This window comes from Tenebrio molitor, chromosome 1 (genome assembly GCF_963966145.1).
Source record: "Tenebrio molitor chromosome 1, icTenMoli1.1, whole genome shotgun sequence".
Lineage (NCBI taxonomy): Eukaryota > Metazoa > Arthropoda > Insecta > Coleoptera > Tenebrionidae > Tenebrio > Tenebrio molitor.
The window spans coordinates 42,731,405-42,753,451 of NC_091046.1; the positions used below are offsets into that span (position 1 = coordinate 42,731,405).

At 36.4% G+C, this 22,047-nt stretch overlaps 3 protein-coding genes across 5 annotated transcripts in view; 1 reads left to right on the forward strand and 2 right to left on the reverse strand.

Moving 5' to 3' along the window:
- The first annotated feature begins 827 nt into the window (after positions 1-827).
- Positions 828-6,920, forward strand: LOC138134924 (uncharacterized). 2 transcript variants are annotated; one of them, XM_069053521.1, is made up of 5 exons: positions 828-2,341; positions 2,385-2,612; positions 2,664-2,809; positions 3,883-4,112; positions 6,327-6,920. In XM_069053521.1, the coding sequence occupies exons 1-5, from the start codon at positions 2,222-2,224 to the stop codon at positions 6,476-6,478; spliced, it is 876 nt and encodes a 291-aa protein (XP_068909622.1). In that variant the 5' UTR covers positions 828-2,221; the 3' UTR covers positions 6,479-6,920. The 2 variants fall into 2 exon arrangements, with proteins under 2 accessions (XP_068909622.1, XP_068909630.1); XM_069053529.1 differs by having other exon boundaries at positions 6,333-6,920.
- Positions 6,921-8,708: 1,788 nt separating this feature from the next.
- LOC138134216 (ubiquitin-binding protein Rv1468c-like) lies at positions 8,709-9,351 on the reverse strand. Its single transcript, XM_069052377.1, has 2 exons — positions 9,145-9,351; positions 8,709-9,088 (listed from the first exon to the last, which is right to left on the reverse strand). Exons 1-2 carry the CDS (start codon positions 9,254-9,256, stop codon positions 8,886-8,888), a joined length of 315 nt encoding a protein of 104 aa, XP_068908478.1. The 5' UTR covers positions 9,257-9,351; the 3' UTR covers positions 8,709-8,885.
- Positions 9,352-9,919: 568 nt separating this feature from the next.
- LOC138132726 (sodium-dependent neutral amino acid transporter B(0)AT3) overlaps positions 9,920-22,047 on the reverse strand; it is a 71,679-nt gene continuing 59,551 nt past the window's right edge. For both annotated transcript variants that reach the window (XM_069050344.1, XM_069050335.1), the window contains exons 5-8: positions 12,013-12,374; positions 11,631-11,894; positions 10,311-11,586; positions 9,920-10,260 (exon numbers count right to left, since the gene is read on the reverse strand). In XM_069050344.1, the coding sequence (XP_068906445.1) occupies positions 11,394-11,586; positions 11,631-11,894; positions 12,013-12,374 (819 nt within the window). In that variant the 3' untranslated portion in view covers positions 9,920-10,260; positions 10,311-11,393. The remainder of the gene's footprint in view (positions 10,261-10,310; positions 11,587-11,630; positions 11,895-12,012; positions 12,375-22,047) is intronic.

Sequence of the window (22,047 nt, forward strand, 5' to 3'; positions counted from 1 at the left end):
TCTTACGTTCAATCGTTTTAATCTGTGATTTAGGTACAGCAAATGAAGCCCCAGAGAATATGCAGTTTTATTAACAATTAAAACAAATGTTCAAAGTGTTCTCCCCCGGCTTCCATGCAACTGTTAACTCGCCGTTTTATATTTTCAAACGCATTTTCCAAAATCTAAACAGTTACAGCGTTTTTTGAGGATTTAACCGAAAAATTAGGGAATGCATTTCGAAAATCGTCAACGCAAACTTGTATGGAATATTTCCATTCACCATTTTCCTGCCGTTCAGCCTTCTTAAAATAACTCTCCGCAAGAAACATTTGATGTTCTAAAGTAAACATTTTGAAGCGTCACTTTGACAATGTAAATGATGCTGTCAACAGTCAATGTTGTCAATCTAATTTAAAAATCATAGCTCTAAGATTATAAATTTAAATGATCGCACTGTATTTAACCACTGTATTTAACCTACCTAACCTAGGTCAAAACATTTAATACTGTAAAAGATCAATTTTTGTTAAAAACTACTTTATCTCCAACTTATTCTTAGATACACTTTTTAAAATATAATATTCAACTTTAACAAGATGTCTTCTTATCACATTTTCGTCAATATGTGTCAACCCTCTTTAACCCACTAAATAGATCCACAGATCGTTGGCACTGTTCTCGTTATAAAATATAACACCACCTAATTTCTGGCACAAATTTCTACTTGGAAACTAGTCACAAAGCTGCAATTCTAGCGCAGCTACATTAATTTATCTCTACAAAAAATTTAGTCCACGCGCAACGACAATTTCATAAAATTAGTATTAATTTGGGAACGTGAACGGTGCAACAACAAACGCGTGATATTGACAGCTTTTCAGGTGTTAATCAAAAAATTCAACGAATGCGTAGGTAGTGTTAAGACACATTGTTATTCTCTCCCAGTCCCTAATTTCTGGGCTTTGCTTGTCTAAGTGTAAAATCAGCGATTAATTCACCCTACCATGTAGTTCCACACTAATGCCGTGTACTCGATTTACGACGTCTAAAGTTAGTTTTAGTGCATCAGTGAAAACTGAAAATAAATTAACAACCGAGATGTCACTGTTTGCAAGACACTTAACTTACAGTCTTGCAGCTAGACAGCGCATTAAGAAAATGCACTTTACATTCCGATTCGACGACAGTCTCGATTCTGTGGAGCAAATGGATGAAATAAATCCATCGCTAACAATACAAAATCCATCAACGAGACATTACCTTCCACAATCGTAAATCCATCTGCATCTAGCAAGAAGAGCCGCAGATTTTTGCGTGGCGCCACACCACGGCCATGTTGTTTTTTTATTTTTATCACCTACTGGACAACTCCGAATATTTGCGAGTTCTGCAGAATTTTTCAAATAGAAAAACACCAGAACTTGTGTGGAAGCGTACGCATCATTAAATAATTTTTTTATTTACGATTATTTTTCCCGCAGTAGGGTGCGCCTCAACTTTAACTGTTGAAAAAAACGTCGAAACAATGAAAACAAAGTGTTATGAAAAGGGTGGAAATGGGAGTCGAGGAGATCGATAATTTCGAGGATCTTTCGACGTGTCATTGTGCAAGTCGTGTTACCGACGGTAATCAACTATTTATCGAACTCCCTTTTTAAAGCGGCACTGAAATGCTCTAATTGTCATTCATAATTAATCAGGTCGCAAGACGTAAAATTGTAAATGACGGACACGTAACACCGCAATAGGTGCGTGCTCGAAGGCGGAATGTAAAATTTTTGAATCCACTGAACTTTTTCAAAACATGTAGAGAACAAAGTTGCAGTCACTTCTGCTGCTGAAAATTGTATTGAACGAAAACAAGACGGTTGCTTTTGATTGTTTGACGAGTTTCGAGGCGAAACCAGAGCTGTTACACTTTTTATTGCTCCTCTACGTTCAAGGTTACGTTCGGCGTTGTTTTCTTTCTGGAAACAATGGTGTCGGCAAATTTAAAGAAGTGAATTTAATTATGAAGTAGGTACCGAGAAGCGAGGCTAATAAATAAAGTTTTGAGTGCCGACTCCCACAACGGAACCGACACCAAACGCATGGATCTCTTCCAAAGAAGAATTTTTCTTCCTTTGCCAAAGGCAGCGTCTCTGATCTCTGTAACCGTCATTTTTGCCACTGGAACACAAACATGGCGGTGGTCAATGCATCGGTAGTTGCGCGGGTGTAAAGTGGTGTGATTTAAAAAATGAACGGTGAAGAAGAGAAAGGTCACAACCTCGCCGTGTTCCAAAAGATGTACACCGAGTCCCTCGATGTAGCTTTCGTGGTGTGCTCGTGCACTTACGCGAACTACGGCCCTCGCAAGGTAGTACTGCCGTTGAAACCTTCTGCCCTAACTAATTTTTCAGTTTGAGGACGTTTTCGATCAGATCTTGCCGACTGCAATTGTACTCCAATCGGCTTATTGGCCTTTTTATAAGGATTCAAAAGGCAAGTGTTCATGTATCTGCGAGCAGTACGGGATCGTTTGTAAACACCTCGCCGCCCCCGATTCCGTCCATTGTCTTGACATGGCGGTGGCCAGAAATAACAGGCGTGACACGTTCCTTTTCAGCAGCGGAAAAATTAAGCCGTTGGTAAACTTACGTTGTTGGTTTTTGACGAGTTCTATTAATAAGTTATTGCAGGCATACAAGATAACATGTTTACCCACACCGGCGAATTTACCGAAGGGATATTTGGTTTCGGCCCGGATTTTCATCAAAGGATGTGATTGTCCCTTGTCACACAAGCGACGCAGACAACCGCTGGACTACTTTATTATTAATTCCAGGTAGTAACCGGGGTAAAAGGAAATTTATATACTTAGGTTAAGACCGGTCCGGTAATCACTGGACACAGTTATCAACAAGAAAACAAATCAAAAGTACTACTTCATCTGTTGTTTTATCGAAACGTCTGTCTTAGCTTAATCGTACACATATGTATACTTGCTATACACAGTCGTTTTATTGGTTGCCTACCTCTCGAAAAATCTATTATTAATTAATTAATTATTAATAAATTATTAACGCTTTATCTTCAATGGTAAAACTCATTTTATCACTTTATTCTGGGATAACTGTTGCTTGCAATTACAGGAAACGTTCGTAAACTTGGTCGAAATCGAAAACTTTTTTTTGCAGGTTAACACCATTGCTTTAAAACTAACGTTTCTTTGACATTTCACCGAAAAATCTGCTTACTAGTGGCGCCACGTTTAGTAATAAAGCTGGTAAATTACCCATTCTTAGGAATGTAAAATGTTGTATGATTTATTATAGCGTTTGAGACCACTAATTGACTACGCCCATGCATTGAACGCTTATTTGCATATGATTCCGCTAGGACAGGAGCGATAATTTACAACGTCTGCCCTGATTTGTTTTCTTTTTGATCACTTTGTGCAAACATCAAACAAGAATCTCAAGTTTTTCACAAGATTCTAGACAAATTTTCTTTTGATGAAGATCTAATGAGATTTATTATCTCATCAGAAAAAAATTGGCTCACTTTCATGGTGGTATATTTCGTGGTATATTTTGTAGTCTGGGAGTAGTTGATGCCGCACATGGTATATTAGAAGGGTTTCGAAATAATAATAATTTGTTGTAATAAAAAATCGTAATCAAGGATAGAACATGTTTAAAAAGTTTTCCAACAATACCAAACTAACAGAATTAAAGTAGTAAAGCAACATTAGGGAAAACAATTTACTAATATTAAATCTACGAGGTTGGTTCACAAGTTATTGTCCCTGAGGCAGAAGAAACGGTCTGGACAAAATTTTGTTTGTTTGGTTGGCTTGATTTGTTCAACAATAACAGTAAGGGCATGAATGACAGGACGAAGCAATTTTTGTTTCAGGTACCAATTTGTGTCGAGACTGTACCCCCTGCCGACAAAATGTACCTTCATGGCATGTCCTGGTTTGAAGACAAATGCAGACTTCATTCTGCAGTTGCGATCTATGTACAATTTTCCTGAAAAAATTTTGCTTGGATATAAGTTAGAAGGTGAAGAGTTTGGTAAGTGGACCATGCGTGCTGCCACAACGGTAATGGTCCCAAGAACGTACGATAAAAAATCTAAGAAAGGTAAAACCTGCGAAGTCTCCTCAAGTTATCACGTGACTTCTGGTATAATGTCAAATTTGACATTTGGAAATGCTTCCGAAAGTGGGGTTTGTGTTGAATAGATTGAAATAAGTTAGAAACAAAGGTGGTTCTAATGAGATTTTATGCTAGTGCGTAAATTTTCTGAAGATTTAAAAAAAAATAACAAAAAAAAATCAAAAGAAGAAATTGAATTTCAACTTGACCCAGCAGAAAATACAGGGTGACTTTGACAGTTGTCCAGATATTTTAACCAGTGGTAGAACTCCACAAGAGGTAACGATTGAGCCAATAATGCCTTATACAAATGTTGATATTTTTCGAGAAAAAGGGGCTACAAGTTTTTCAAAAAAAGTTTGGAAGCCACTGAATTTTATGAAAAAAATTGGTAAAAAAAAACAGTAGACTTTTTTGTTGTCATTTCGTTCAAAATTAAGTCACTTTGACAAGAACCTCAATTTTAACCTCAATTTAAATCACAAATGGCTTTTACCAACCTGGAGAAAACCGATATGGGTTGCTCTGTGGCGAAACCCCTGGACATTCAGAGCTACCACGGCAAATCTATGGTGAAAGGTTTCCTCAAAGGATACTTCCCAATGCACAATCTTGGCCGCCAGCGGAAAATGGCATTTTACTTGCAGAAGAAATTCCTCACGAAATTGAAAACCAGCCCCTAACAAGTACCTACTCGGCGTCTTACAAATCACCTGGGAGTTTCTCAGTTTGTGGTTTGGCTGCAAGTTCAAAACGCCGCTCAGAACAAAACAGAGGCATTTTGAATCGAGTTCGGCTTTCTTGGGCACATCGTGCTGAAAGCTTGCATTGGAAACGATGGCAGACATTTTGTGGAACATCTTTGATATTTCATTTTATACTTTTACTCACAATTAGTCGTTTTACTTTATTGTTTAAGCCTTTGTGTTATGAATAAGTTGCAGGCATTATTTTATGATCACTATACAAATTTTATCAAAAATTCATGATGAAACTCAAAAACATTTAACAAAAAAAATAAAACATAATCTCGAATTACAGAAAAAGTTGACATTTCAGGTTGGTAGCACATTAACAGTGCGATTCTGTTTCCAAATAGTTATAATATCGATCGTTACATTGAAAATTGGTTCTTTTAAATATTTTTCCGAATCAAAATTTAAAAAAATCAAGTTAATTTAGCAAATATATACTTGTAGAGATCATCAACTTGCTTTAAGAAATCAGCAAGTTCTTTAAAAATCATTTTAAAAAATCGATCGTTAAAATAACGATCGCTAAATCATAACAATGTGTAAATAGAATCGCACAGTAAAACTGCCCGCCAAATTTGAAAATTTTCAGCGGTTCCCAAACACACTGATTCCTTTGATTCTCTAGTAAACCATTAACTTTTGTATAAGACAAGTTGGGTTATTTTGCCTTCTTTTAACACGTACTATCCCAGATTAAAATATCTACACAACTTTCAAAATCAGACTGTATATTTCAACCATCTTTCAAAATATACAGGGTGTTTCTCAAATACGTGTGTTAATTTTAACCAGTGGAAGAACGCGCCAAATCATGGAACTTTTCTCTATTTTTACGAAAAAGCAATACAAATTGATTTAAAATTTGGAATAAATTAACCATCAAAGTGTATACCCGCCTATGTGTAAGAGCCAAAATTTTTTGTTGTGATAGAAACAGCTTTTTTAAAAAGTTCCATTGTTATATAAAAAAATAAATAATCAAAATTTAGATTCTCATGGTTACAAAAAATAGAAACTAGTTAATCACACAAAACGACTCGTTTGGTAAAAATTGTGGGGCAAAAAATCTTGGAATACTTTTACGAATTTTACAAAATGTTGTAGAGAAAAGTTTCATAAATTGGCGAGTTCTTTCACTGATTAAAATGAACACACGTATTTCAGAAACACCCTGTATATTGTACTAACTAAAGTGACCTCCTTGGTGCACTTTTTTAGACTTCTGAAAATTTGTACATGGGCATTAAATCTTCTTAGGACCAAATTTTAATCACAAACGCCATTTACAGATTTTTTAAAAATACATAATGTCAAATTTGAAATAAAAAGTCACGTGATAATTCTTATCAATCATAATATAATAAGCATATCATAATTATAATGAATGGAGAAAAAATATAGCCATATGAAGCGATTTCCTTGGTAAGCACTCTATAAATGACAGTTTTAGGAAAAGAATCATCAAAAGTATTGCATGCGAGGTGTTTTGCGATCGATAGAAGTGATAAAGAGGAATCACAAGCAAATTTCTCAAAAGTACCCGACCCGATTGAAAATTTCTTGAAATTTTTGCAAGAAAGAAGGCACAGCGTGTGACTTTGGAAGCGAAACTGAAACACCGAAAGTCAACTTATTTGCCCGTTAAGAGTTTATTAGAATAAATAATTTAGTTTGTTGTAGTCAGTTAAGAGAAGAATTTCTTCTTTCTGTAGTTTGTTTTTGAATATTTTTTATTTTTTACTTATTTAATGTTTTTATTAGTTTAATGCACCAGTGTTACGAGACTAAATTTGTAACGTCTCTATTTTTATGTTAAACTTTTATAATTTCCACAATCACCTTTACTCTGTACAATATACCTCACGACACAAACACGTGTTACAGTCCTGACAACCATATCCAATCATGCCAACGTTGCAATATAACCGAAACAAGCATCAGAGACCTGATCCAAGTTTGATGCTCTATTTCCTACCAGACAGCAGAGACGTTCGAATATTTTAAAAATGGATGCCCTTTAAACATCACAAACTTTTACACCCCGACGACCTCCCCTTTCAACTCCGGGACGGCGACCTCACGATTAGCATTTGTGCGCCATCACTTGCATAGCTACGTCAGTGGGAAAGATTTACTCGACACAAAAACAAAACTGCATCGTGATGAACCACCACCAGATCGATTCGCTTTTATGGTTTGATATAGTACGGATGCCAAATACCCTGGTACAACACACTCGAGTTTAGCTTTCTCGGCGCATTTTTGCAGCTAAATTAAATTAGCGAAGTCTGGTCGGAGTTGCAAACAAAATGAATTATTTAATGAGGCGTTTTTGTATCCAGTCTGCGACGCAGAAATATTTTACAGTTTTCTAGATGATAAGATAAAATTATTGTACGTGACGGAAGAGTGCTCGCCTTGGCTGCATTCAAGAATTTTAACGTCATCGCGACACTCTCCTCGATATTCGTTTTACCGGAGAAACGTCACAATGTTTTGGGAAAAAAAGTCGTTGAACTGGGAAAACGTACACGATGATGTGCGTTTCTTTGTGTCAATTATGGCGGGGGCGCCGGGCTACGACCTGAGCGGCTAATAAAATCGATTCTCATTCATGTTAGGAAAAATTTATTTCACCTCGACGATGGAAAGTTTCGCTAATAAAGAGTTGTTTTGTAGCGCGCCGTGTTTTCCACCTTAGAAGACTTCTCAGGGGTTGACGTATCGACGGTGGAAGCGCTCCGATGATTACCAGGTCAGTTGCCCAGGTTCTTGACCTCGGTTCACTGACCAAATGCATGTCGTCTCTATGCAACAACCTTAATGGTGGAAAATAGTCGTTCATTTTAGATGAGGACTTCAATTTTTAATGCGCTCTATAAAGAAACCCATCAGACACGACTCAATAACAACTTTTTATTTCTGTAATGCATTGTTTTGAGTTCCCCTCGTGCTTTTACATTACACTACATCATTTATTTTTACGTGGGATCGTTAAAAGGCACGTTAGGTGACTTCTTTTATTTTTCTTCGACTAGACGATTTCTAGCGCTTACTGCAGGGAAAACTTGCAACTTTGGAAGCCAAACCAACACAAGATATTTAAGGATTAAAGTTTGTTAAAATGAACCGAGCACATCGCAAAGTTTGTTAGTAACCTTAAATTTCATCACAAATAAATAGATAACAGAAAAAAGAAACAGAAACACAGAATTAAATAATTCACAAAAATTTTGACAATTATTTCATCATTTTCTCATTGGATTTATGAGAATTAAAAATTTTATAGACAAACTTTCCGTGATAATTTTTTTAAACATAACCTCACTTTTTTGAACAATTTTGATGGGGGAAAATTGTAGGAAACATAATTTGATTTAAGTTGTGGATTTAAAAATAACTCTCTACTTACTGTTTTACATTTGAAGAATGTTTCACTGCTTCATTTGGTCTTAAATCTGTTTTTGAAAAACTGTTTCGTGTAAACATTAAACAAGAAAAACATTAACAACTTTACTTTTTTTCAGAACTGCACCTTACAAATAAAAAAATTCCTAATTAGGTACTGCAGTACTTGTAGACATTTAATAAACTATAAAATAAAAAGAAAGTGAGAATTAATTGCTAATTAATCAGCAATCACAGGCAGACAAAATACATAAACCTATTTTCGAAAAATAAACTGAAGCCGTGTTCAAATTGGTTTTTGTGCATTATAGCTAACGGCTTTCTTGTCCTCTCTAGTTTAGTTACTTCTATGTAACAACTGCCTATCTCTTGAAGTAAAAACGAATCATTTGATATTTGTAAAAATAAAACCCGCCAATACATTTTTATGCAATATATTTGAAGATACTTCTTCACAAGACAATTTTCCAATAATTTTACACCATGGTCACGTGGCGCCATCTGACAACCAGAGAAGAAACCGCTGAAGAAACCTTTTCCACACAGCACGAAGACATCAAGATAATTTTTTTTTGGGTGACATCGTTTATCTTATTTAGTTTTCAGGGGCAGCAGCATTACCGCCGGCGCTTCCACCGTCGCCGCCGTCCGCACCGCCACCTGCACTGCCGGAATCGGCCGCGGCGTTTCCGCTACTGGCTCCGCCGCCACCGCCACCGCCTGCGTTGCCGTTGCCGTTGCCGTTGCCTTCGCCGCCGAGACAGCAATAGGCGAGAAGTATTGTGACTCCGGCCGCCGCTTAAATCACAGTTTTGGGATTTAGTCGGTTGGGTTTTAAGTTTTACGCAAATTACCTGCCAGAATTGATAAAATGGTCAATTTGTTGTCCGCGGGTTGCTCTTCTTTTTGCTCCTCCTTGACTTGTTCTTGTTGGCCTTTCTTACACGAGATGTAGTACTTCTTCATGGTTGAATTTTGAAAAAATCACGAATGATTTTTGGGAGATTTTTGTGTCATGTCGTGTCATCGAAATAAAAGCCGAAATGCCGTTTGTAGCTTGATTTTTTGGCATCGCACAATTTTTGCAAAGAGAAAATGAACATGCTATTTTTGGAATTTTATAAATGCAATCTTTAATTCTTTGCTCTCACATTAGTCTCGATTTTAGCTAAAACAGTAAATCTTGGACAAGGCCAGGATATACTTTGAAATCCAACAATCATATCTAAGGTAATGTGTGCCCCTCAAATTAGACACAGTTTTTAGAGCAATTAAAATAAAATATACGTAATTATGCAACTGTTAAAGCGAGTTCTAAGGCAAAATAACATTTTTTTAAATGAACGATTTGCACATTCGTATATTTGGTTGCCTATCCGGCAAGTTAAAAACATTATAGCAACATTAAGCATTGATATTAGTTAAATTTAAGCCGATTTCAAACTATTTGTAAAATAATATTAAGCGCTTAAAATGAATTTTAAACAGTTTAAAACAGGTGAAATAAGCAGTAGGTAGGCAACCAAATACACAGACGGCTCATTAAGAGCATGAGGTTTTGCACTAGACTAGAATACGCTTTAATTAGCTACTTTCGTAACCAAAATAACTGATAAAAAACATTATGTTTCTTTATTATAAGAAAGAAAAGTTCGCAAGTACCGACTTCCCTCTGTTATGAATGGACGAATGTTTCAGACAAGAATTTAATTTGTGCCTTGACTCTGAATATGTCAAATTGATTATCAAAACACTGTGCATTTCCAAGAATTGGCAAGAATCCATAATTACACTTTCAGTTTTTTCGAAGTCTTCGTAAAAAAGCCACTCTCTCCTCAGTTTTATTTAATGAAACATCAATGCAAGTTTACATTTACTTGATCAAAAATTTCCTCCTTGTCTGGACCCTCCGCCTCCTCCACCCCCACCGCAACAGCAACACGCAGCAACCAGCGTGACGCCCACAGTTGCTGAAATGAATCGTTAACTTCGCTGTCAAACTCCTTGACTTGGTGATTACCTGCCAATAACGTTACAATGGGTATTTCGGTATCCGCTTGGACCCTCAGAGGGGGTTGTCGTTCTAGTTGCTCTTTCAAAGTGGGCGCCCTGTTATGCATAGCGAGGAACACAATCACAACGATTTGGACAGGCTCGTGTCAAAAACGAAATGACTTGGAAGAGGTTTGTTGCTTGATTCATTGTTGATATTTTTATTTTCCACATTGTAACAGACTTGGTATTTACAATACTTTTATACATTTATACAGTATGATTACGTATTCAACAAGGACTAGCGGCATAGCAATAAATAAATTTTTTATTTGTCATAACATAGATATTTTGGCATCATAAGTTTCATTATTGTCATACATTATCTCGGCCTTGAATGACAGCCCGTCAGAGGGTTTTACTCCCATTTACAGGACTACCCGCCCGGCTCGCGCTAGTTAACAACAGAGAGCAACGAATTAACTAAGTACATTAACTGCTAAGCTAGACATCGACACTCTTACGAGCTATTATTGTCTAATTATAAATTTTAAATTGACTATATTTAGGACAGACTCTAGATGGCGTGGATCTGATACCAGTTCACTGAGGATATGCGAGATGGATATGTTTCTGGGCTAGATTTCAGATATGGATGATTCACTTTACCAAGACAAAAATCTTGTAAAGCCGACCCTGGCTGCAACGACAAAGCAATGAGCAAAAACGAGTCTGCCGTTCGCTGCTTGAGGAAAACAAAATTTGTGCAAATATATCACATTTTAGTCTTGAAGAAATCAAAAGCAGATTTGATAGTGAACACGTCGTTTTTTTTTTCGTAAAAATCATCTAAATCTTATTTTTTGTTTATTGTCCTCTTCTAATTTTATTGTCGTTTTCGGCTGAGGTTGTCAAAAGTTGTTAAAAAATAAATCGGACCAGTACGATCTACGTCCCCGGCGGAGCGGCCCCCCAAAATCCTGACATGCATGTTATTAGGGGCCAATCGGGGCGCCCTCCGTCGAAGAACATTTCTATGAGTATACAAACACGTGATATGAAAGATTCATGGATATGAAGTTCTACGACTGTACTAGTGCCAGATGTTCGCCTAGTCGATGTCCTCCTCGTCCGCGGCGATGCTGGTGGGGCAACAGAGACCTTCGGTGCCGTCAGCGCGGATGCAAAAGAGAAGAGTCTCCGCTTTGGAGACCTCGTGGGGCATTATTCCGTGGAAGTCCTTGAGGTCGTCGGCGGGGAACCACGCTTTCTCATTGTCGTCGATGATCACCACCCCGAAGAGTCTGAAAAGCTGGGTCAGGTCAAGCCGAAGACGTGGAGGTCGTACCTGGCGATGGCCGCGCCCGGGATCCAAGCGATGGAGCTGAAGACGAGGACCAAGATGAGGACCACGGACCAAGTGGGCCATTCGTGCTTCACCGTGTCGCCTTTAGATGGCACCCACGCGGCGTATCCCGAGCCGTCCACTGCGATCTCGACGAAGCTGGCCACCAAGATGGAGATCATCGCCAGGGGGGACAAGTACTTCCAGCAGATCAACCAGTAGAGGCCTGGACGCTGTCCCGTCATCATCTCGATGTCGTCGGCGAATCTGCACAAAATTCGATTTGCACAAAGTGATCGCAACTCTCTTTTCTCAAACGAAAGCATCAGTCAGTTCTCGTGTCGGGTCGGATGGACGCAAAAGAGGAGAGATCCATTCCAATTACCTTTTGAGTCCGTAGACGTACGCCACCCCGATGCATTCAAAAAGCGCGATGATCAGCAGCGGAAAGTTTCCACTGTAATTGTCAAAAAGCACAAATATGTAGCTTCCGGATCCGTGCGCGAACGCCATCGAAATAGTGCAACAAGTCAGACAAATCCCTCCGGTCAGAATCTCTTTGGGCAAATTGGGGAACACCTTCAGATCGACGATGGACGTGACGACGCCTTCCAACGTGCCAAACTGCGAGTCGATTCCCAACGTGAACAGCATCAGGAAGAACAACACGGACCAGAACTGAGCGCCGGGGAACTGGTTTATTGCTTCTGTAAATATTATGAAAGCCAATCCCGTGCCGGAGGCCGACTGAAACAGAAACGAACAATTATTGCGTCTGCTCGATAATGGAGATGCGAGACAGACACGTGGAGTTGTTGGGTGTGAAGGATGGACGCGGTGGGCGGTTTCAAACTGACACGGTAATGTGAAAACTCGAGGGAGTTTCTGCTGCCAGTCGATTGTCTCCAGGTAAACAACACGACGAGTTCGGGACTTGTAATTTCGCACCAGTTTCGCTAAATTAATTAAAGAGAGGAAAGAGGAGAAAACAATTGAAATAATTTAATAAACAGAGCCGAGTTTCGTAGTTGGGAAAAGATTCGCCGAGTTTGCAAAGTGGTACCAAGATTTACGTAAGTACCTACGATTTGTTGGGCTTGCGTCCGTCGCGAATTGATTTCAAAAGAAATCAAATGTATTTCGTGCTCTTCACGATGGGATCTATTAAAATTGCCTGTTGTCAATATTCAAAAATTCATAAGAAAGTGAAATGATGCCTTAGGTTTACCCAACGTAAATTAGTCAAAACATTTTATTATTCTAAGGAGTTGTAATTGGTTTAAAACCATTACAAATTGATTTAAATAATATTGTTTGGTTAATAAACCTAACCTCTCTTATATCTCTCATTTTGATGGTTCTTGATATCACGGCCTCCTAGATTCATAAGAGACTCGTCTCTTATCCGGCCTGCCGCATTCGTAGTTCTAGGCATTATTTTTGTTTTATAGGGTGCGCCACAATACGGGGCTTATGTGTTGTACTGGTTGCCTGCCTTGCAGGAAATTATCGTTTTATAGACGTGTTTTCAACATTTTTCAACAGTTTTAACGCACACATACATCTGACACCTTTTCAAAATCTCATATCAAAAAGATTTTTTATGAACGGTAAATTTAATTTCAACAATTTTCTTTTTTATATATTTTTTTATTTGTCTGTGAGTGCAAGTTACAAAAATTTACAATGACAGAAAGTTCTAATTTTTAAATAAGTGTCTCACTCACATTTTACCATGAACAGGACAATGAATTAGTGTATTTCCCGAAAGATTGAGGCCAAGATATTCTTCAAAACAAAATTTATATTTTCCTTTGGAATGCTTGGTAGAATTTCTACTATTATTGAAATTATTGTAAATTGTATAGTTTGCGAACGAGAAATTGGAATTTTAGCTTCTTCACTTGCAATGGGTAGATTGTAAAGATTATAATAATGAAGATTTACGATAGTGTAAGTTTATCTACCTGCTAGTTACTAAAAAGGGATGCGGAATATCGGCAAACTGCAGATTGTTTGTCCCTCCTGGAATGAACTGCTCATAGCCGTAAATCTTCATTATTATCTATAATGTTTAACCTTCCCAAAACCCATTGCAAGTGAAGAAGCTAAAATTCCAATTTCTCATTCCCAAACTATACTAGACCCACAAATTGATCATTGGGGTAACTTAGCCTTCCTCTATCTTAGTAATAAATTAATTCCAGTAAAGGGATTTTCTTTTTCGAATTTGAATCTTGTAAATGTGACAAGCAATAATCACATCCATGGACTGCCTCCGTTATTTTCATAATTAAGTAGCCACATAAAAAAGCTGTTGCCGCCGTCTCAATTTGAAAATTGGTTCTTGGCAAATAAGTAAAGGAAGACAATTTTTCTAGTTTTTCCAGGGAACTATCTTGCAAGGTGACTGAAATATTTACATTTGTCCTTAAATTTTGGAATTTTGGTAACATTTTACTACTTGCATATTCTGTGGCACTCATGATATTACCAGTATGATCTCTCAGTCCTATCTTCTATACTGCATTTAAAGTGATATCATTGGGTAGATTATGATAAGAAATGTTAACTTTATGTCGTGAACTAATACAACATTTGTTCTTTGTTTGTGGCATTTTTTTAAAGTTTCGACTGCACTTAGTTTTTCAAATTGACAATTTATTATACAAAATGTCATTATTCATACGTATTTTTAGTTGCATATACTAATATATGGGTCACATTAAAGTCGCTAGATGGACATACTATACGGGGAATTCAAGGTTGGTAGAACTGACTAATTTGTATAATAGGTTGCCTCGTTGAAAATTGCGGGGCGGGGGGGAAAGTAACTCGTGACGTAAAATCAACCCAGAAATTTTGGGTGTTCGAATAGAACCCAAGGTTTATAAGCTCCGTGGGGTTTATTGGGTGGCTTTTTGGGCTTTATTCTAGCGATGGAACACCTAATGCATGATCGACAGACTCTGTTGTAAAAGTTTAGTACACTGTGACGTCACGAGTAACTTTTGCGGGGGGAAAAAATTCAGACTATTGCTTTAAATGGCAACGAGGCAACCTATTATACAAATTAGTCAGTTCTACCAACCTTGGGGGAATTTCATAGACAAAATAAGAACATATAGAACGCAAACTCCCTATACATTTTTTGGGCACAAAGCGTATACCGCCATCTCTTATCCTGGCGAGGGTGCAAAATCACAGCCTACTGGATGAGTTTACCTTTCCTTTGATTTTTTTTATCATCACAAATTTTCACAACAAATTAAAACGCCAGCAATACTTTCGATATTTTATTTTCAACCGTTTTTGATACAGTTGTGCTTCATTTTTATAAATATTATTCCTAAATGTTACCGTTCTCGTATCTGACCACTTAAAATTAAATTTTACCCCTTAATGTAAATGTGGTTAAATGAATTATTTTACCAGTAATTTCATCTTCAATTTTATTTTTAAGCGAACGAAAAATTAACATTAGGTACAGTGGGGAGCACGGAATTTCGCACGCCAATTTGTACGTCATTAAAAAAAAACTATCTAGTCTAAGCTTTATTGTCATTATAATCAATAATGAGGTGGGATACGCATGATATATGTGATCATAACTGATGTTTCACCTAAACTGTCACGCAACTGTCGCCAGTATCTCATTTTAATAAAATTAAGTCAGTGAAATGTCCAATGTGTGCGAAATTCCGTGCTCGCCACTGTACTTTTGTTTGAATTACCGTTAAAATTTTGCTTTTAATATTATCGGCCGAAATTATGTTACTGAATATAATTTTGAAAATATTATGAATCTTATTAACATTTTTTACAAACTCTAAAAAACTCACACTTGCCACTTTGACTTTAAAACATTTGCGCCCTCTTGCGGTGTGGTGAGGGTGCGCTAAACGATTTTCCAAAAATTTATTAAGGACTTTTCATTCTATAGTATTTTATTTTCTCTATGGGGAATTTTCAAAAACAGACATTTATCGAATGCGACAGGCCGGATAAGAGACGAGTCTCTTATAAATCAAGGAGGCCGTGCTTGATATAGTTCATTTTTTAATGCTGTAGAAAAAGTCAGGCAACCCAATATACAATCATCAAGGCTGCCTAGATACCTTAAATTCATTTATAATTGATATGGATCCACGATGCCGCTAAAAATTCTGTTTGTCAAAATCTCCGTCAGTCTGACAAGGTTCTGACATTCGATAAAAAAATTTAATTGAAATGAGAAAACGTGTTTAATAATGTGTTTAATGTAGAATTCATGAATAAAAAAGCAGTAAGTTAGTAAATAGAAACAATAAATAACGATAACTCAGACATATTATGGATTTAAAAAATCAACTCTCATCTTCGAATTCTTCCGGTTAATCCGAATCGTCATCAGACTCTCCAAGGTGTATAATCAGTGGTTCCACGGTCACTTCAATACGCACATTCAATTCCCACATCTGCTCTTCTTTAGTTTAACCGTATCCCTAACCTTAAGTTCCGCATGTTCATCATAGACATGTTTGTAAATGTTCAAAATCATGTTTTTTCGAATACGAATAAGGGCGACTTACTTTTTCGTTGAACATAATTTGTTCTGTGCAGCCCATCGATAATTAAGTATAAAAACCCTTGACCAAACTAGCCTTTAAATTAATACCTAATTGACAGTGACACGATTTGACATTAATGCATTTATTGTGGCATATGGCATCATGGATTGAAGTAATTTACAAAATTGAAATAGCAATCTAGTGTAAAGTGTATATTTGGCTGCCTGACTTTTTCTACAGCATTAAAAAATGAACTATAGTTGGTATCCACTATCCAAGGAGGTTAACCTCACTTTTCCAGTAGGCGTCAAAATTCAAAACACTCAAATTGTCAAAACCTACTACGATACCAGGACACCACAATCATTTTGGAACACTTTGTATTTTCTCGGATAAACAGCATTATTCACTTACGGTAACGAGCCTGACCAGGTAAAAATGCAACCCCCAATTCGATTTATAAAGCTATCTCGATCCCTATTACATTATCATAATGCACATAAAACATAGATAGCTTTTACCGTCAGCCTAATGAGTAATGAATGTCAAATTCTGACAGAAAAATACCTTTTTCAACAAAATATGATTTAATAACAACAATAAGCAATTAAAGTCACAAACGTAATGGGTAAGTAGGATCATGTCGGTTCTCTCTCGTTCTGAACGGAAAATGCAATGACATAAATGACAGATACAGGATCATTATAAATGATTGTACCATCGTAGGTGGCTGTGCGCAATGCTTTAAGTGCGCCGCTACGCCCACTAGTTGTTACAAACATTTATAATGACCCCGTATATCGTATTATCAAAAAGTGTTTAGATCAGGATCAAAGTTACCGTGGAATTAACAAGGTATCTATGCAATTATTTCTTTCAATTATTTTTAATTGAGTTTATCCGCCTCGTCTATGTTTAAATGAGTTTCGAGAGAGATTAGCGCTACTTTGCAGTCCACATAAAAACTATGAGCAGTAGAAGTAAATAATTCTATAATGTCCATTCTCGTTGGATTTTCCTTTCAAATAATTAAAGTTTTTGGCTCTGTAATTATGTTTTGTAAATAGTGACATGCAGGTAAACACCGTACAGGTTGGATTGAGCATTGCTAAATTGCATTATGTTGGTTAGCTGCATGTCACTATTTACAAAACATAATTACAAAGCCAAAAAATTAAATTATTTGACCTTGAGAAGAAAATCCAACGTGAATGGACTTTAGATAGTTTTTACTTTTCATGGCTATCGCGATCCAAAGAGTTTTTGATCATTCGATATTATTGAAATTTTTTAATAAACATTTGTCAAAACATTGTCATGTTGGTATGAGCCGAACAGTAATTTTCATGATAATACGATTAGTCGCACTGAATGTCAACATTTTTTTAATTTAACTGAGCCTGCGCTCTGACGAACGTGAGTTTATTTCAAATTTGAAAAAGATTTCTGCTGATTCTCATTAAATTTGTTTTGAAAATGAATTCACGGAATAAAGGTACGGGAAGTGATGTGAACATAACCTCAACTATGATTTGGTGCATATGCGCACATTTTAGGGTGGTACAGTGTGGTTCTTTACTTAATTACATTTACAAGTGACAATTGTTTATTGAAAAAAAATCACTATACCTTTCAAACTAATAGAATATCTTCTTGGATTCTTGATTTAATTTTTTTATAACAAATCGTATGCTTTGTAAAATGTATTTTGGGTTCCATTTTTACCTGGCCAGGTTCGTCATCTTACGTGAATAATCCTGAATACCCTGGTATTTCAGGAGTGATGATGAGTCCGACGAAATTAAAAATGCAACCCACAATACATTTTCAAAAAAAGCCGGATATTTTAATATCAGTAGCCAGCTTTTTTCGGAAATGTAGTGTGGGTTGCATTTTCAATTCCGTCGGCCTCATTATCACTCGTGAAATACCCTGTATATATTTTTTATGACAATTATACAGGGTATTTCACGAGTGATAATGAACCCGACTAAATTAAAAATGCAACACACAATACATTTGGAAGCTAAGGCTGGACATTTACGGCGTCCATATCCAGCTTTACCTTCCTTTGCAACTTATCACTTTTACGCAGAAATACTAAAAAAGATAATAAGTCATTAAAATCATAGGATGTCATTTAAAATTGTGAAGGGGGTTGTCTGGCGACGGATTTTCGTAAAAATAAATCAAATGGATTAATTCAACCAATGAACAACAACACAAATGCTGCAATAATCTCTGCGAGCTGGATTCGTTCAAATTTGCTGTCAAATGTCTGCACATTCTGAAAGCAACCTGGCACGTGAATAAATCAATGAGATAAAAAAAATGGTGTTGTTGGGTGACGTTACCAGGGATTACATTGTGACCGCTTCATTACAAAGCGGATTACTAAAGAGTTACTTTCAATAAAATCAATACCCCTTTTGATTTCCTCTTCGCCATGCGGAGCGTTTTATCTTAATTGCAATCACACCGAAATTACTTTCACATCGTAAGAAATTTTTTTCAGCGTTAAAAGAACACCTAATTATGCTAAAAGCCAACCGAGAACAGCTTCTAGAACGGAGCATTTTAGTCCACAAAGTAGGGAATTTAAACTTATTGTTGGGGGTATCTGAACGCAACCTGAACAGGTATTAGACACCTCCTGTGAGGAAACCGCGCCGATCTTTCCTCAGTTGTGTTGAACAGTGATAATTCCTTTTGATATATAATTTACAGCGTAAGGGTTCTGCAGTCGCAATAAGTTTAATACTCTTATATTTCCTCACACCACAAGGCTCTGATTTTGTATGAAGGCCGCGAACGAGGAGGAAGAGCGAAATTACAGTTTGTGCTAACACTTCTTTAATTCAATCACTTGAAAGGATCTTGTCGGGGCAAGTTTGGACTTGTCCACTTGAGTAGACACTGATTCTACTCCTTTGTTCTGTGCCTTGGCACAGTTAAAATCTTGACGTTTGCGGTTGGACGTCACTGAGAACCCTGTACAAAATTCGCTTTATAATCCATAAGATTATTGTTGCTATAGAAACCCTACAAGACAATGTAACACCATCGCCACAGCATCAACAGTGTGGATGTTTTAATTCGCTCGGCTTACCTGTGCCCTCCCACCCCTACTGCCACCCCTCAGGAACATTTATTTTGTAAACAATGCCCCTCCTGTTATTGATAGAATGTTTTTACACCAACTTTAAATTCTGTCGTTGTGAATTTTTTGCGGTCGGGATAAAAATGTAAAATTTATTGCAAACATCTTGAGCTTTTTGTCGCGTGATATATTGCGCGGACAAACGGGAGATATCACATTCTGCAGCAGTTTTTTTGCAAGTTTGGACTCGAACGGTCTGAAGTTGTCTGTTTCGCGATGAATCAATATTGTGTTTAATATCAACAAATCCCGAGAATCGTCTGTGAGGTGGACTAGACAAAATTTAATCTAAATCTTGAGATCCATCGCGTCAGCAGGTCGAAAGGGACACGATTCGTAAATATTCATTTAAATTTGGGGTCAGCGTTTTCGACGGGATTTGGCTAACAAGTCGGAAGCTAAGTTTGTCCTCGTTGTTTAAGTCGAAGCCCAAAACAAACTTGGAAGTTGTTGTGTGTATTAAGGTGTTAAGTTTAAGACGAGATGATTATGTAATGACACGTTTGAGGAGTATTGCGGGGTTGTTTGGGTTGCAATGTTATATGTTAAGTTAAATTGTTTATATTTCAATAAACAAAGTGAATTTCATTTCGTAAATTTGCAATTCTGGTGGATGCGCCGGGTCAAATCAGGTTATTCACCAATTTGCTGTAACTATCTAACAATAAATTAATTTTTTTCCCTACCGGTTAGAAATGTAGGCTGTGGACACCTCATTTGAGGTGAGAAAATTCAACTTTCTCGCTAAGGTAAGAAAGTTAATCATGAAATGTTTATGGTAAAACTGTACCAAAATACAAATGTCAAAAGTGAAATAAGTTATTGATAAATGAAATCCAATTCAATAAAGCAAGTTGGTAGATCAATCATATAATCTGGAAAATAAACAGATAAGCTAGGTAGGTAGATTACTTTACCCTGTTTATATCAAATTTTCAAACAAACGTCAAATCTTTAAATGCGATGACAAGTTAATTAAACAAATAACCCAGCCTACTATTCAATTCTCAAAATTTTCGTTTTAATCAGGAATATAACCATCTTTTTTTGACTTTTTTCAACGAAGTTGTGTCGGTAGGGAAAAAAATAGTATTCAAACCTTGTTAAGAAAGTGCCCTTGCAGACCTTGGCCACTTACAAACCTCGCCTACGGCTCGGTTTATAATCTTTGCCTGCGGTCTGCAATAAAGCACTTTCTTACCTTGGTTTGAAATATACTATTTCTAATTTTGACATATAAAGTGACACTTTTCAAAATTAATTGACGTTTGGAAACGTCACACTTTTCGTAACTGGTTACGAAAAGTAAAATCTTTCCTAACCGGTTAGGAAAAATTTATTGTATCATCAATTTGACACTGTCATATTTTTTGCTTTTAAGCAAAATAACCGTGCCTACTTACCCACTTGATATTTTAACACAATAATAATTTATTATTAATGAAATTCATTACTTCGTTTAACGTTTGAAGAAACTTTTTTTTTGTCAAAATTAGAAAAAATCTTGTATGTAACACGTTAGGAAATGCAATTTTGTGTAACTCGTGTGATTTTGCGGGATCTCGCTGCGCTCGTCCCGCAAATATTCCACTCGTTACACAAAATAACGCATTTCCTAACTGGTTACATAAATAGCTATTTTATCATCAACAATAAAACAGAAAATAAAAAATAAGTTAAATATAACGGGTATTCAAATGAACAGTTCATCAAGTTGGCTATGATTTTTTGATGAAAAAAGAGCGAAAAATGGAACACGCTTCAACAGATGTCAGTTGTGTTTTGCGAGTTTAACGTCAGTTTTTTGAGTTGTTTTATTTTTTTATTTATTTTTTTAAGGGAGGTAAAAATTGTATTGATAATATAATTAGAGAACATTTTTGATTTACAATGCAAAATTTTTTTTAATTAAATTAAATTATTTCAATTTAATGAATGCACCAAAAACATCTATCCCACAATTGAGTCAGCAAATTATTAAGAAATGTTGGAACAATGCACACAATGTTACACAAGAATTTACATATTTATCCCAACCTTGTGACAGCAGCGGGGGAATTGAAGCCACCAGATTATCCAAAAAGATTCAATCTTTGCAAATGCTTGTTGACAACGTAGATGCAAATAATGTCTTGATGTGCATTTAATGCTTTTAACATAAAAAATAATTTCTAACCTAAAATTTTACAGATTACAGTGATTACACAGAGGTTTTGTATTCAATGTTATCAATCAAACATGTAGCCAGAGACATGTCTTGCTCTAATTATAAACCTTTTTGATAACCTGGCACTCACATTACATATAAAATAAATTTAGCCAAAATGTCCCTTCTTAACGTAATCCTAACCTAACTTTTGTCATTGATTTTCTTAAACATACTTCACAATGTTGTGAAAAATTCAAAGGCTGCTTGATGAACTGTTCAATTGAACACTCGATGTTTTATTCTATTTTTTTATGACCAGAAATATTTTTTGTAATTTCTTGCTCTTCCTCAAGGTGAAAGACAAGTTGTGTAATCAATTGAATGCTCAAATAACAAACAAAAATAAAAACATTTTTTGAGAAATTGGTTTTATCAGACCACATTACTATGCAAATAAAAACCTTTTATAGTTCTTCCAACAAGTTGGAGATAGGTTGGTAAACCTACCTACGTAACTACTTGAACTATATCTCAAGCCAAGACATTGTGTTCGTTGCAGAT